Source organism: Zootoca vivipara, chromosome 7 (assembly GCF_965207765.1).
Source record: "Zootoca vivipara chromosome 7, rZooViv2.hap1.1, whole genome shotgun sequence".
Lineage (NCBI taxonomy): Eukaryota > Metazoa > Chordata > Lepidosauria > Squamata > Lacertidae > Zootoca > Zootoca vivipara.
In genome coordinates, this window is record NC_142590.1 from 42,712,986 (window position 1) to 42,725,574 (window position 12,589).

Consider the following 12,589-nt stretch of genomic DNA (forward strand, 5'->3'; position numbering starts at 1 on the left):
CGGCATGCTTCACGTGTAGAGTTTCCACGTGTAGAGTTCAGACGTTCCTGTGGGCGCCCCCGCCATGTGCTTCCTCGCAATTCAGGGGCACACGCGAGCAGGCCGCCCCGACAAGAGAGTTTCATTCAAGTACCCGGCGCGCAGCTCCCTTCCCACGTGGCGATTCTTAAAATGTCCTAGTCGATTCACGTTACGGCTTTGCCCGCCTGCCCAGCCAAGGCCGGCTTCCCTCCTCGGCTTCACAAGTACCTTTCCAGGCCGGAGTGGAAATTGGGCTGCCTCATGTATGAGTTGTTGCCTGCGCCTCCGAACTGCCCGAGCCCGTTGAGCTGCGAGGCCGCCAGGCCCAAAAGCTGCTCGGCGTGGTCGGCGCAAGAAGAGGCGGCGGGCCGTCCGGGCTGCAGGGCCAGCCTGTTGGGGGCGCCGTAGAGCTGCGCGCTGGGGGGCGAATAGGCGCCGGGCGGCAAGGCCAGGTGGGCGGGCGGCGAGGTCGAGTACGGGTAGGCCATGGCCGGGGGCTGTCGGCCCAGGAAGCCGGGGCTGACCTGCTGCGTCTGGAAACAGGCCTCGACGTTGCTCCCGGGGCAGCTTCCCAGGTCCCCAGCGCCGTTGAGGCCCAAGGGGTGGTGAGACAGCTCGGGCCCCACCGGGGAGCCTTGCAGGGCCGCCGCCGCGGCTGCTTGTTGCTGCTGCTGCTGCTGCTGCTGGGAGCTAATGAGGCTGTCGATGCTGAACATCCGCGGCGGCAGCGCCGGGGGCGCCCCGGGGTACTGCGGCAGGCCGGGCAGCTGCGCACTGTAGGCGGCGGCGCCGCCGGGGGAGTAGAGGGTGCCCCCGCCGCCCGGGTAAGCGGCGCCTCCGGAGCCGCCGCAGCCGGGACCCGCTCGGGCCACGGGGCCCGGGTTGGGGGTGAAGGCGCTGGCGCTGTGCACGTAGCCCGGGTAGGTGGTGAGGTCGGTGCGCTTGAAGCGCTTCCTGCGCCGGAGGAAGCTGCCGTTGTCGAACATGTCCTCGGCGGCCGGGTCCAGCGTCCAGTAGTTGCCCTTGCCCGGGTGGCCCGGCTCGCGGGGGATCTTCACGAAGCAGTCGTTGAGGGTCAGGTTGTGGCGGATGGAGTTCTGCCACTTCTTGGGGTTTTCCCGGTAGAAAGGGAAGCGCTCCGTGATGAACTTGTAGATGCCGCCCAGCGTCAGCCGCCGATCGGGCGCGTTGGCTATGGCCATGGCGATCAGCGCGATGTAGGAATACGGCGGCTTGCCGCGCTGCACGGGGCGCTTCCTCCGACGGCCGCCGCTGCCTCCCGCACCACCACCTGTGCCGGGGCCAGGTGGCTGCTCCTCGACCGGCTGCTCCGCTGCTCTCTCCGCCGGGCTGCTTCTGGGCTCCGCTTTGATGAGCAGCGGCTCCACTTTGCAGCCCGACGGGGAGGCCCTCTGCAAAGTGGGGGAGCCCGGACTAGCCCCCTGGCTAGGCGAGTGGAGGGAGTCCGCGGTCATGGTGCATATACCCGAGAAAAAGGAGAATCCGGCCAGGTTCATATACAAGGGAAGCTCCCGGGAGGGAAAGGCGGATGAAACAGCACAGCTCCCTCGGGGACCAGGTATTGGACGGGCGACCTGCTTTATATAGATCAGGCCTGGCGCCACCCTGGTGCGACCCCCTCAATGGCTCGGCTATTGCCCACCCACCTGAACGCTCCCCCTCCTCACTCGCATGCATTCTCTCTCTCTCTCCCGCCCTCCCCCCCTCTCTCTCACACACAAACAAACACACCTGTCAGAAAACAGCGTTCCACAAGCCGGTGCCAGCATTTCGTATGTGAAAAACTAAACCGGGGTTCCTTTCTTCATCTGCACCGGGTAGAGAGGAGGTAAAGGAGGATTTCGTCTCCAGCCCGCGATCCTAAGCGTGCTAACTCAGAAGTGTGTCGCACCACGTTCAAGGGGACTTTTACTGCAAGTAAGCATGGCTGGATTAGAGGATTGTAGCCTTAGCCCACAGCAACTACGACGAGGGGATTTCTTTTCAGTAAGACGTTTGCGGACCGCACGCACCGTCTCCTTTTCGGCTTGGAGACGGGCGGATACGTCGAAGCACTACTGGGAATTCCCCGAGGCGACTCCGGAACAGCAACTGGCTCCTAAGGGCAAGACTGTCCCTGCACGTCAAGAGAACTTACTTGGAAGGAAGTGTGCTTTGCAGATGCTTTAGCCAACGGGATGTAGGAAGACAGAAGCGCAGACACGGCCGGCAAGTCCTGCTGCTGCTTCAGTTAAAAGAATGGAAGTTGCGCAAGACCTGGAAAGGGGGTGGGGGGGTGGCACAGTTCCCATTGAGATTTGCGCAGGAGAACTTCCCGGTGAATAATGCCAATGGGCAGAAACAAATCTCATGGGATTCGGTGGGATTCGCTTTTGTTTCAGAACCGGTTGCCACTTGCTAGGGGAGTTCTGGTTCTCTGCTCGTCCATACATTCAGTTAGAGCGCGTATATCATTCTTTTGCGATGTACATACAGATCCCGCTTCTCTCACACACTCCGGAAATGTATGAAGGATGAGATGGGAAAGGGTGACATTAATTATGATAAGCTTTTCTTAAGCAACACGCGGCGTTGTTCAAGCTGCCTCCAAATTACTTAGCACACCCTCTAAATCCTAGATCAAGGGACGGGGATCCTCCTTAAAACGAAACCAGAATGTATTCAACTCGACAGGCTTGACAAGGGGATTCAGGATACGGGAGGGGCGTGGAGGAAAATAGGCAAGGGAAAACCGCGATTTTATTTTTTCTATTGTGTTGGATTATGAACACGTTTTTAAAGTTCCCGTATGCCATTCATGGGCTTCGTTTTCCTTTGTGAGTATAGCAGGGGTGTGGTCGTTTTCTCAGTGCTACACATTTAGGCAGGAGCTTCCACCTTCCGGCCCAAGTCCTCCTCACCTGATGTCCTCAGTTAGCAAGTACACGATACACCCTGGCTGTAGTGTAGGGAATTTCGTGAATTCAAGGCACGCCTTCCTCTTTTTGCCCTTTCATATGGCGAAAGGAGAGGGTTGGGGGAATCCATCAGTAGCTATGTTTTCACCGCATCAAAACTCGGCTCGACTTTCCTGCTTATTTGAATTGGTTTGTTTGAACTGGCTGGAGATCATTATCTGCTATCAGCATCGTTTCCAGTCCACTCCATCACCCACCCGGTTTTAACATGCATCCCCATGTTCTGACGTACTCAGTATGTTGCTCGTTATTATGTAACATCTTAGCTGGTCCTGATATGGGTGTTGGCCTAATGTGGATCTCTAGGTCATAGGAGCCAACTCAGAGATACCTGCGTGCAGTAGAGCTGCGCAGATTCTGTTTTACGACCCACTGAAGGTTTCCCTATTTCAGCGCTTGGGAGCTGTCCAGAGGTGCGTAGTTCCCCTTCAGATCAAAGAGATTTGCTCAAGAGAGCTTCCTAGCTGTTTACACACCGAGGCTGTAAATTCTATGGACAAGTGTTTGAGAGCAATGCGACTTCTCATTTGCAACTCATACTTGGAGTGCGAATCGAGGAGAACTCCGTTTGCAACCGCTGGAATCCCATAGGATGGCAACCTTAAGGGGCGGAATAGGTAACAGCCAGCTCCTCTGCGAAGCGCGAACGGCCGCCGGTATTATATAGCCAACACGAGACCGCGGAGGAACAAGAGGCGGCGGCGGGTAGGGTGTGTGTGTGCGTCAGCAGGGAACCCCCAAGTTCAATAGCAACATCGAAACAATCCACGCGCAATACCGGTAGTACCCCGAAAACGGGCTTGGCTGGCTAGGTTAGAATCCAGAACAGAAACACTTCGCACAACTGCACTGCAACATATTGCTGCAGGTGAAGTCTAGTGGTTAGTGTGTCAGACTAGGACTTGAGAGAGCAGGGTTCACATCTCCATTCCTCCATGAAGCTCACTGAGCTTCATGAAGCTCCCTTCAAACCTTGGGCCCAATCCCTGCCTCTTAGTTTGACCAACCTCGCAAGGTTGTTGCGGGGATTAAATGAGGAAGGGGAGAACAGCTCCTTGGAGAAAAAGGTGGGATTCGGATGCAATAAATAATAAAATAAATCACCTACCTACGCACCTGCTTAGCTACCTTTTCCTCAAAGCGTTCAAAACACCTCCCACTGCTTCTTTAATGCTGGTTTACTTTTGTTTTCAACTTTTACAAACGAGGGTGCTTAGTTAGGAAGCACAGAGAGATCCTGCACGGTGCAAAACTGAAATTATTTGGGAGCTGTTTACTAAGTTAGGTCGGGGTCGGGGTCGGTAAGTAAGGGTCATTTCACTGCTCCAGAGAGGAGAACCGCCGCTACCAGGCGCGCTTAAACCTGCCCAACCACGCTAAACACGTTCCTTTCAGAAGTAAACGCCGCGGATTTCAATTGAAATGACTCCCCGGAGTGTAATTTGCTGCTCGGGGTCGCCAGTTCTAGACTGTAGCTGCAATCCTACTACTGTACTAGAGAAAGCCTCATGGAACCCATTTTGCAGGATTCCTCTGTAATGCAAGGGAGCCACTGAGCGGGTTTCGGATGCGCAGGTCCCTAAACTGTTGCTCCAATGAGCAAGAAGACTTCGACCTGAGCGACAGTCCCCACATTGATCGGGGTGGCTGCGTGTCGATTGGAGAAAGTCCCCGGCGCTGCAAAAGTGACTGTAAGAAGCATCCAGGCTTCTTGAAGCTGCAACGGTGTGCAGACTTCCCTGTGAGTAAGCCCGCCGAATTCAGTGGGACTTCTTTCTGAAGAAACTACTTGGTCTTGGAGGCTGAGCTGCAGCACAGAGCGCTGCAATGCTGTTCAATGTCACGAAACCAGGCGAGGGAACCCGGTCCCGGTGCTCCTTCTTGAACCAATCCTCACTTTGCCAGTGGTCGGACTTCTGTGTAATATCATGAAAGCGGGCAGGGGCGCCAACGTGAATAAAATATTGGGGGAACCCAGGTGAGCCCCGCCCTGCATAATCTATCACAAGACGCGACATTTGCACACCATTTGAATGGCAATGCCCATCAACTTGGGGGGAGGCTGGCCCCTTCAGATATTTTAGGGGGGGGCGAAGGCACCTCAGTCCCTAGGAGTTGGTCCTATGAAAGAGAGAAAGGGACGATAGTTTGGATCAGGAGTGGGATTTTTTTGCAGCCGGAGAGACCCATTACTTTCTGGGTAGCCTTCTGGGAGTCACGTGATGCCAGTGATGATGCCAGATGCAAAGGCAGGTGGAGCAATGCATGTCAATATTACCTTTGTACAATAGGCTAGTAAGTTTCATACTCACGCTCGCGTCTCCATCGTTTGTGGCTCCAGCAATGACCTTTTGGGGGATGGGTCAGTAGAACCGCACGCACTACTCCAGATGTGACGGAGTGTTCTTGTGATAAATGCGCTTTAATTTAAAATAAATCTCCGAAGTAATTCTGTTTCTCGTTTCTCACCCCATATTTGCCATCGTGCCAACTGCAGTGAACTGTTCCCGAAGTGATTGCCAGTTGGCAACCCCCGATGCGCATCGCCTTCCACTTCCTGAGAGACGAGTTAGAAAGGAGCTCCTTCGGGGTATCCCGGCTGATATGCCTGAGCGGTGAGCACACATTTATTTTAGGACGTAAGAAAAAGCTTCCATTCGGCAGACGATTTTATTTAGACTTCCACTCATGCACAGAAAGCATGGCAATCGTAATGTAAGGCACCTGCTTTAACTTCCGCGTATGGGCGCGAAGCACAATCTGCAGCAGGGGTTGCCGACCCTCCGGAGTTTGCTGAACTACAACTCCCATAATTCCTGACAACTGACCGTGCTGGCTGGGGCTGATGGGAGTTGATTCGTTTCCAAGGCTATTCCAAGTCCTCAGGCCACAACAGCTGACTTTCATCCAACAAAATAAGGACCAGATGCTTCTCTGGACGCATCCTCAGACCGAAATGCCTAACCGATGGTATTCTAAGTCAAGGTGGATGCAAGCGATTTAATCTTCGAAATGCTGTGCAGAAGAGTCACAGGGTTGTAGCCAATGCTAGCCCTACTCAGAGTAGACCTGTTGAACATCACCAAATTTAAGTCATTGATTCCTGGATAAAACATAGTTGCCTAAAACCTGACTGTGGATTCCTGATGTTTCCTTTCACTGCATTCCTCTGCAGACCAAGGCTCACTCAGGTGAACTCTCTTGGGTAGCACAGAGTGGGCCTGATGGTTGCAGACAAGTACTGTATTGTGTTTTTGGCATGATCAGCACACACACAAAAAGACTCACTCAGTGGTGAGTTTTTACCTCTGTTTGCCCAGATTTTCACCGCCACTTGCCATTTCATTGTCTGCTTGCAGAAGTCAAGGTGCAAGGGGAGGGAACAGACTCTGTTCAGATGGGAACATATTTGGAGAGTTGGGCATGGCGTCACCCTCCAGTTTTCTCAAGATTGGATGGGATGAAAAATATGGTTTATAACTACTGTTTCTGCTGTTCAGGACTTTTAAGGTCCTGCTGCTGATCAGAGTACCTGTTCCTCCCTCCCTGCCTGCCAGAAAATCCAGGGGGAACAGGGTAGGGCCTTAATATGCCCAGTTGCTATCAGTTACTGAATTAAGACTCCTGCCATCCGAAGGTACTGATTGGGAAGGAATATATTCTAACACATGGATGGAATGGGATGTCCATCTGCAAAATTCATAGGCGATTTATTTCAACTGGTCTACTCTTTTTTAAAATTGGGTTTTATAAACAAGAATAATGTTATACTTTTTTTTAAATATATTTTTATTAATTTTCCAATTAAAACCAATTATATCACATTCGTTATTTCAAATTATACACATATATATCAATCAAACCGAATATTATGCCAAATCATCTAAAAAAATTTTTTTTGGGTTCCCATGCTTCAAGAAATTGGGGATTCCTCGCAACCGTCCACTGCCGTCTTTTTTCTAAAGTTCAAATCGTCTCTCCAAGTTCATAATAATCCGAATCTTTCCCTTATAGTCACATAGATGTTTTCCACTTTCAACCGATTGTTTCCCAGCTGCTGAGATAAATATCAAACAAGGTTTCACAAATGTTCTTTCTCCTGTGTGGGTTAATCAGTCCAGCCTCCCCATAAATCTTCTTGGTCTGGAGCTCCCTGTTGCGTCAACACGAAGCAGCGCCATCTTAAAAAAACTCAAAACACTTTCGTTTTCTCTCATAACCGGGTAGATTAACGATCTTTATAAAATTTACAGCTTTTCCAGGCAGAAGACCCAAACATCAAACCATAGACTCTTGGTAAATTAATGGATCTCCTTGCCCTATAGCTGAACTTAGCTTCAGGTCGCTGCTCCAATTCAAAGTGCGTCACAGCTCATAAATCCTCCGAACGCGTCCAGGACTCCTTCCGTCCAACTAGAGGGGGGCTTTTCTCGTCGGCAACTCCACATCTTTAAAAAATATGCTGAGTAACAACAGTTTATAAAGTTCAACTCACACAGTCTTTTGCTTCTCTTTCACTCCAAACAAACCAGGACATCGCGTCTGGGAAGGTACGAAGTAACTCATATGAAGAAAAATAAAAAAGGACTCACTTCCCTTATCGCTCCGTCCCCATCAATCCTTCTTTCAGATGAAATACAGCCTTTGACTCCTCTCCCTCAGCAGCATAAATTTCTCAGCAGTAAACAGCGCTTCTTCCCCTCCTTCTGAAGTATGTCCATAGATTTAAGCCTAATTATCTTCTTTAACCATGGAAATCCCCGCCATGCAGATTAGCGTCCGGGAGTCCTGGCCCTCGTAAGTGCTCAGCCCAAGCTCCCCCCACTCCAAAAACAGTCGGAGTGAGTCTGGGGGCATCGCGGGCCAGCGGCCCCTCTCCGTAACCCCCGGAGAGGGTAGGGGGTTGCCATTTACTCCCCTAGCAACCGCCAAATTCCTTACGAAGGTCAGAGAGATGGAAAACAGGTCCGCCATTCCTGCCGGCGGAAACCGGAACCAATAATGTTATACAACCAAGTATATCACACACACACACACCAACTGGTCTACTCTGAGTATGACTGTTTGAAAACATCTCCAAGTGTTTTACAGTTCAGCAACTAGACATTATGTAAGAGGCTGGTAGGCAGTCTAACCATTAGTAAGTAGCACATTTTATAAGCTTGCTTATTTGAAATAGTATATATAGCCCACACTTCGAAACCAAAACAGCATTCCAGAACAGGTTGACAATAAAACCAAAACAAAATAAAAGAAACAGCAATAAAAACAGGGAGGGATTCATCGCACCAGAGGGTTTTTAACTGATGCTTGCCTGTTAGAGATGGAGGGGTTGGAGGGGCGCCTGTACCCTTGGTGGGGGCCAAACTGACCAACCCTGGGTGTAATTCTTTCATTGCAGGTCTAATTTGTTCCTTAGAGGCTGTCCCACACCACAAACATGCCACTGAGTTTTGCACCAGTTGAAGCTTCCAGACCAGCCTCAGAGGCAGCCCCATAGCAACCTTACGAAGCAGGTCCCTCACTGTTGTTTCATAGATGGAAGCTGAAGTTGTGATATGGCTTCAGTTGTGGGGAAGGGCTATCGTTCCAGGGTTGTTTTTTTCATGCAAAAGCTTCTAGGTTCAACACCTGGCATCTTCAAGTAGGGCCAGGAAGGTCTCCTTTTTTAAAACCTTGGAGAGCTGCTGCTAAGTGTATAGCAGCATAGGAGGCGACCTCATATTTAGCCAGATCTTTGGTCCAGCCAATTTTGTATTGTCTACACTGACTGGCACAGCCTCCCCAGAGAATTTCAGACTCAGATTTCTCTACCCAGCCCTACCAGGAAATGCCAGGGATTATATCCAGGACTTTCTGCAAGCAAAGCAGATGCTTTGCTCAATGTACATAGATGGACCAAGGTTTGACTTAGTAAAAGTTAAAAACTTGCTGTGTTGAGACCAGGAAGTGGAACTCAGGTCTTTAAGAATCCTAGGTCACTTTCATTTTTAGTGGATTGATTGGCATATGCACATTACAGCATGGCCTACTGATGATGCCAACACTCAAGTTTCTGGGCAGTTAGGCTGCTAATTAAGATATCCTCCATTGTCATATTGGTCCCCCTTGTCTCAGTTCTTTGTCTAATTGTCTTGACAGTAGCGATATAGTTCATTTGTAACAAGATGGGCTCTTCCTGCCCCCAAGGCTGTGAAAATCTGTGTGTCAAGGTGCATTTCCTTCCCCGTCTCAAATCTTAAATGCAGTAAGCCTGCAGCGAGTATTTTGAAGCTTGTATTGACATTGCTCAATGGTTTAGAAACCAAGATCCCAAAGCCCACCTATCTGGCTAGGTGTCTCCGTTGCTCTGTTTCCAATTGCGGGCAAACAAAAACTGCAGGGGGAAGTTCGTTAGCATTAAACAAAATCCCCAAGAGAAGACTGGGACTTGCACTGCTTTGCAGTAGATAGATGGAGCTGTTAAAATAATACTGATGGGAAGATGGAACGCTTCCAAAGTCATTTACTGCTCTGTAGAACAGTGATTGGCAAACAAGGATCTCTAGGATTTCATGGATTCTGTTCCACAAAAACTTATGCTGTAATATATTTGTTGGTCTTTAAGGTGCCACAAGACACACTATTTCTATTCAGGATCTTTCACAGAGATCTGTGTGTACCCCTATGGAGTGACAGAGGGGTACATCCTTCTAACTTTAATCATTTTAGCTCCTCATTTTGGGCAGCTGACAATAGCCCCAAAGGAGTCTGGTGGAAATTACAGTGACTGCCCGCCCCTGGCAACATGGATTAAAAACAAACCTACTTATATTGCACTGGAAATCTGCTAATCTGTTCAATTCACCAGTATTCAGTATTGATATGTAAACTGGACAGGGTGCCCTTTAGATTTTACAAAACTCACAACTGATAGCATTGTTGAATTTTGAATTTCCTTAACAGGCAGAATGAAAATTGCCCTAACTTTGTGCCTTAACTTGCCTGACCTTTTGGTAATATTTTTTTACCGGCGTACAGCAAGTACACCAGTGTAACTTAAAGGGAAGGCAATTAAGTACAAATAATAAATAATAATACTTAAGTGCAAACTTAAACAGTTAATAATTTTCAGATTATGCATCCAATTTCATGTAAAGTATTACGGTACCCTGCATTGGGACAAGACATCAGTTCATATTTCATTTCTCTGCTGTCACTCTATCCCACTCTATCCACAGTTGCCCATTCTACTCTCCAATTCCCCCCCCCCCCGTTGCAGACAGTTCTCATTTTTCTCCATTAACTCTTCTCAATACCTACCTTAGATAACAGGTCCATCCCCTTTCGGGTGTTGTATTGGCTCTTTCAACACCTTTCCACCAGTGTCACTGCAGCTTCCCTGGACAGAGGTGGGCTGGGGCAGGGTGGGGGTGAGGTCAGGGCTGTGCAGATTGGTTCTGCCATGAATCTGTTGGTGAGGATAGTGGGGTGCCACAGGTTGTATGATTATTAGGTACCTGTATAGCTTCACCTTTCAAATAAGCAGCCAATCCATACTTCACAGGCTTGTGTCATTGGACCACAGCACCGTATTTCTTCCATTCTTTCTTTCTACATGAGACCACATTCACCGACAGCAGTGCAGTGGACTGAGGAATTCAGTATGTAGTGATGGGAATTAAAGGGACCCCTGACCATTAGGTTCAGTCGTGACCGACTCTGGGGTCGCGACGCTCATCTCACGTTATTGGCCGAGGGAGCCGGCGTACAGCTTCCAGGTTCATGTGGCCAGCATAACAAAGCTGTTTCTGGCGAACCAGAGCAGCACACGGAAACACGGAAACGCTGTTTACCTCCCCGCTGTAGTGGTACCTATTTATCTACTTGCACTTTGACGTGCTTTCAAACTGCTAGGTTGGCAGGAGCTGGGACCGAGCAACGGGAGCTCACCCCGTCGCGGGGATTCGAACCACCGACCTTCTGATTGGCAAGCCCTAGGCTCTGTGGTTTAACCCACAGCGCCACCCACGTCCCTACTGATGGGAATTAGGCATGGCTTAATGAACAGGAGAGCCCTGGAATCCAGGGTCCAACGTTTCATCAGGGGAGAAAGAAATAGATTTCAGTAAACAGAAGATTTTTGAGCCATGAGTTTCTAGGAACGAGAGGAATGAGGTCCTTATGGGTTCTAAGAGTACATAGAGGCTGGGCTGGTGAGATTTAGCAAAGATGCTAGACTCAGAAGTATGGGAATGTTAGGGATGTGGATTAGGATATATTATTAGATAGATCCTATCCAAGCTTGTGTTAGCAAGCTTCCAATATTAGCAGAGTGACATTCCCCTTTTGTGCGCAGCAAAGCATGTGCGTTAGATTCGCTAGAATCTCTATAACAATATTACACTTTATAGTTCAATATTACACTTCCTGGCAAAGGTCCCCTTTGTCCCTCTTAAAAGAAATACACAACACAGTGTTTATAAAATAAGATAGAGTTTACTTACAGTTTCATCCTGAGTTACAGCATAATCTCAGAAAGGCAGGCTTGCTTAGAAAAGTTACAAGTATATATATATCTAGAGACTACTTAGTAAAGTAAGACTCCATTTGGTCTCACTCTTGGCTGCAGGCCTAGAGTGAGAACCATGCTAACTAGAGATTCTCTTGAGATGTGTTCCCATCGAAGGAGGAAGTATCTAAGAGAGAGAGTGATTGCAGGCTAGGGCTTTTGTCTAATCCAACTCATTTGCATGTCTGAGGGAACAGGAACTGACCTGTAGTCAGGTGTCCCTCCAGGTGAGTTCCTGTTAGTGGACACTCTAGGAACTGTTGTGACTTGTCTGCCCCAGTGTTCCATCCCACAAACCCCTTCTCAGGCAATTCACAACATTCATTACATACAAAACAAAACATAAGCAACTTTATTCAACCACCCAAGAGTCCCAGCTTGACACGCAGGTTCTGGAAACTCTGTCTTGGCAGGGGTTTTGTTAGGATGTCTGCTGTCATCTCCGATGTGCAGCAGTACGACAGTTCGACAAGTCCATCTTGTATCATCTGGCGAACGTAGTGGTACCTGACCCCAATGTGTTTTGAGCGTGCTAGGAACTTCTCATTCTGTGCCAGCTTTAGACAGCTTTGGTTGTCCTCCAGCAGGCTTATAGGTTCCTTTCTCTCCACGCCAAAGTCTGTTAGGAGTTGGTCCAGCCAGGAAATCTCTCTGCACGCTTCTGTAGCCGCAACATATTCCGATTCTGTAGATGATAAAGCTATACATTTCTGTTTATAACTGCCCCATGTGATAGCTCCGCCCCCATACATAAAGACATGCCCGCTTGTGGATTTATAATCAGAATTATCACCCGCCCAGTCAGCATCAGTGTACCCAATGAGTTTAGGGTCACTGACAGTTGGTAACTTTAATTTACAATCCATTGTACCCTTAAGATATCGAACCACCCTCTTCACACCAACCCAATCATGCTCAGTGGGACTACTCACTTTCCTGCTGAGAATCCCTACTGCATTGGCTAAATCAGGTCTGCACGTGGTAACTAAATACAAAAGTTTACCAATCGCTGAACGATACTCGGTGTTGTTTGGCAGCA

At 49.3% G+C, this 12,589-nt stretch overlaps 1 protein-coding gene across 1 annotated transcript; it reads right to left on the reverse strand.

The window, feature by feature from the left end:
- Nucleotides 1-239: 239 nt before the first annotated feature.
- FOXE3 (forkhead box E3) lies at nucleotides 240-1,538 on the reverse strand. The gene has a single exon (XM_035123531.3). It carries the CDS (start codon nucleotides 1,536-1,538, stop codon nucleotides 240-242), a length of 1,299 nt encoding a protein of 432 aa, XP_034979422.3.
- Nucleotides 1,539-12,589: the final 11,051 nt, after the last annotated feature.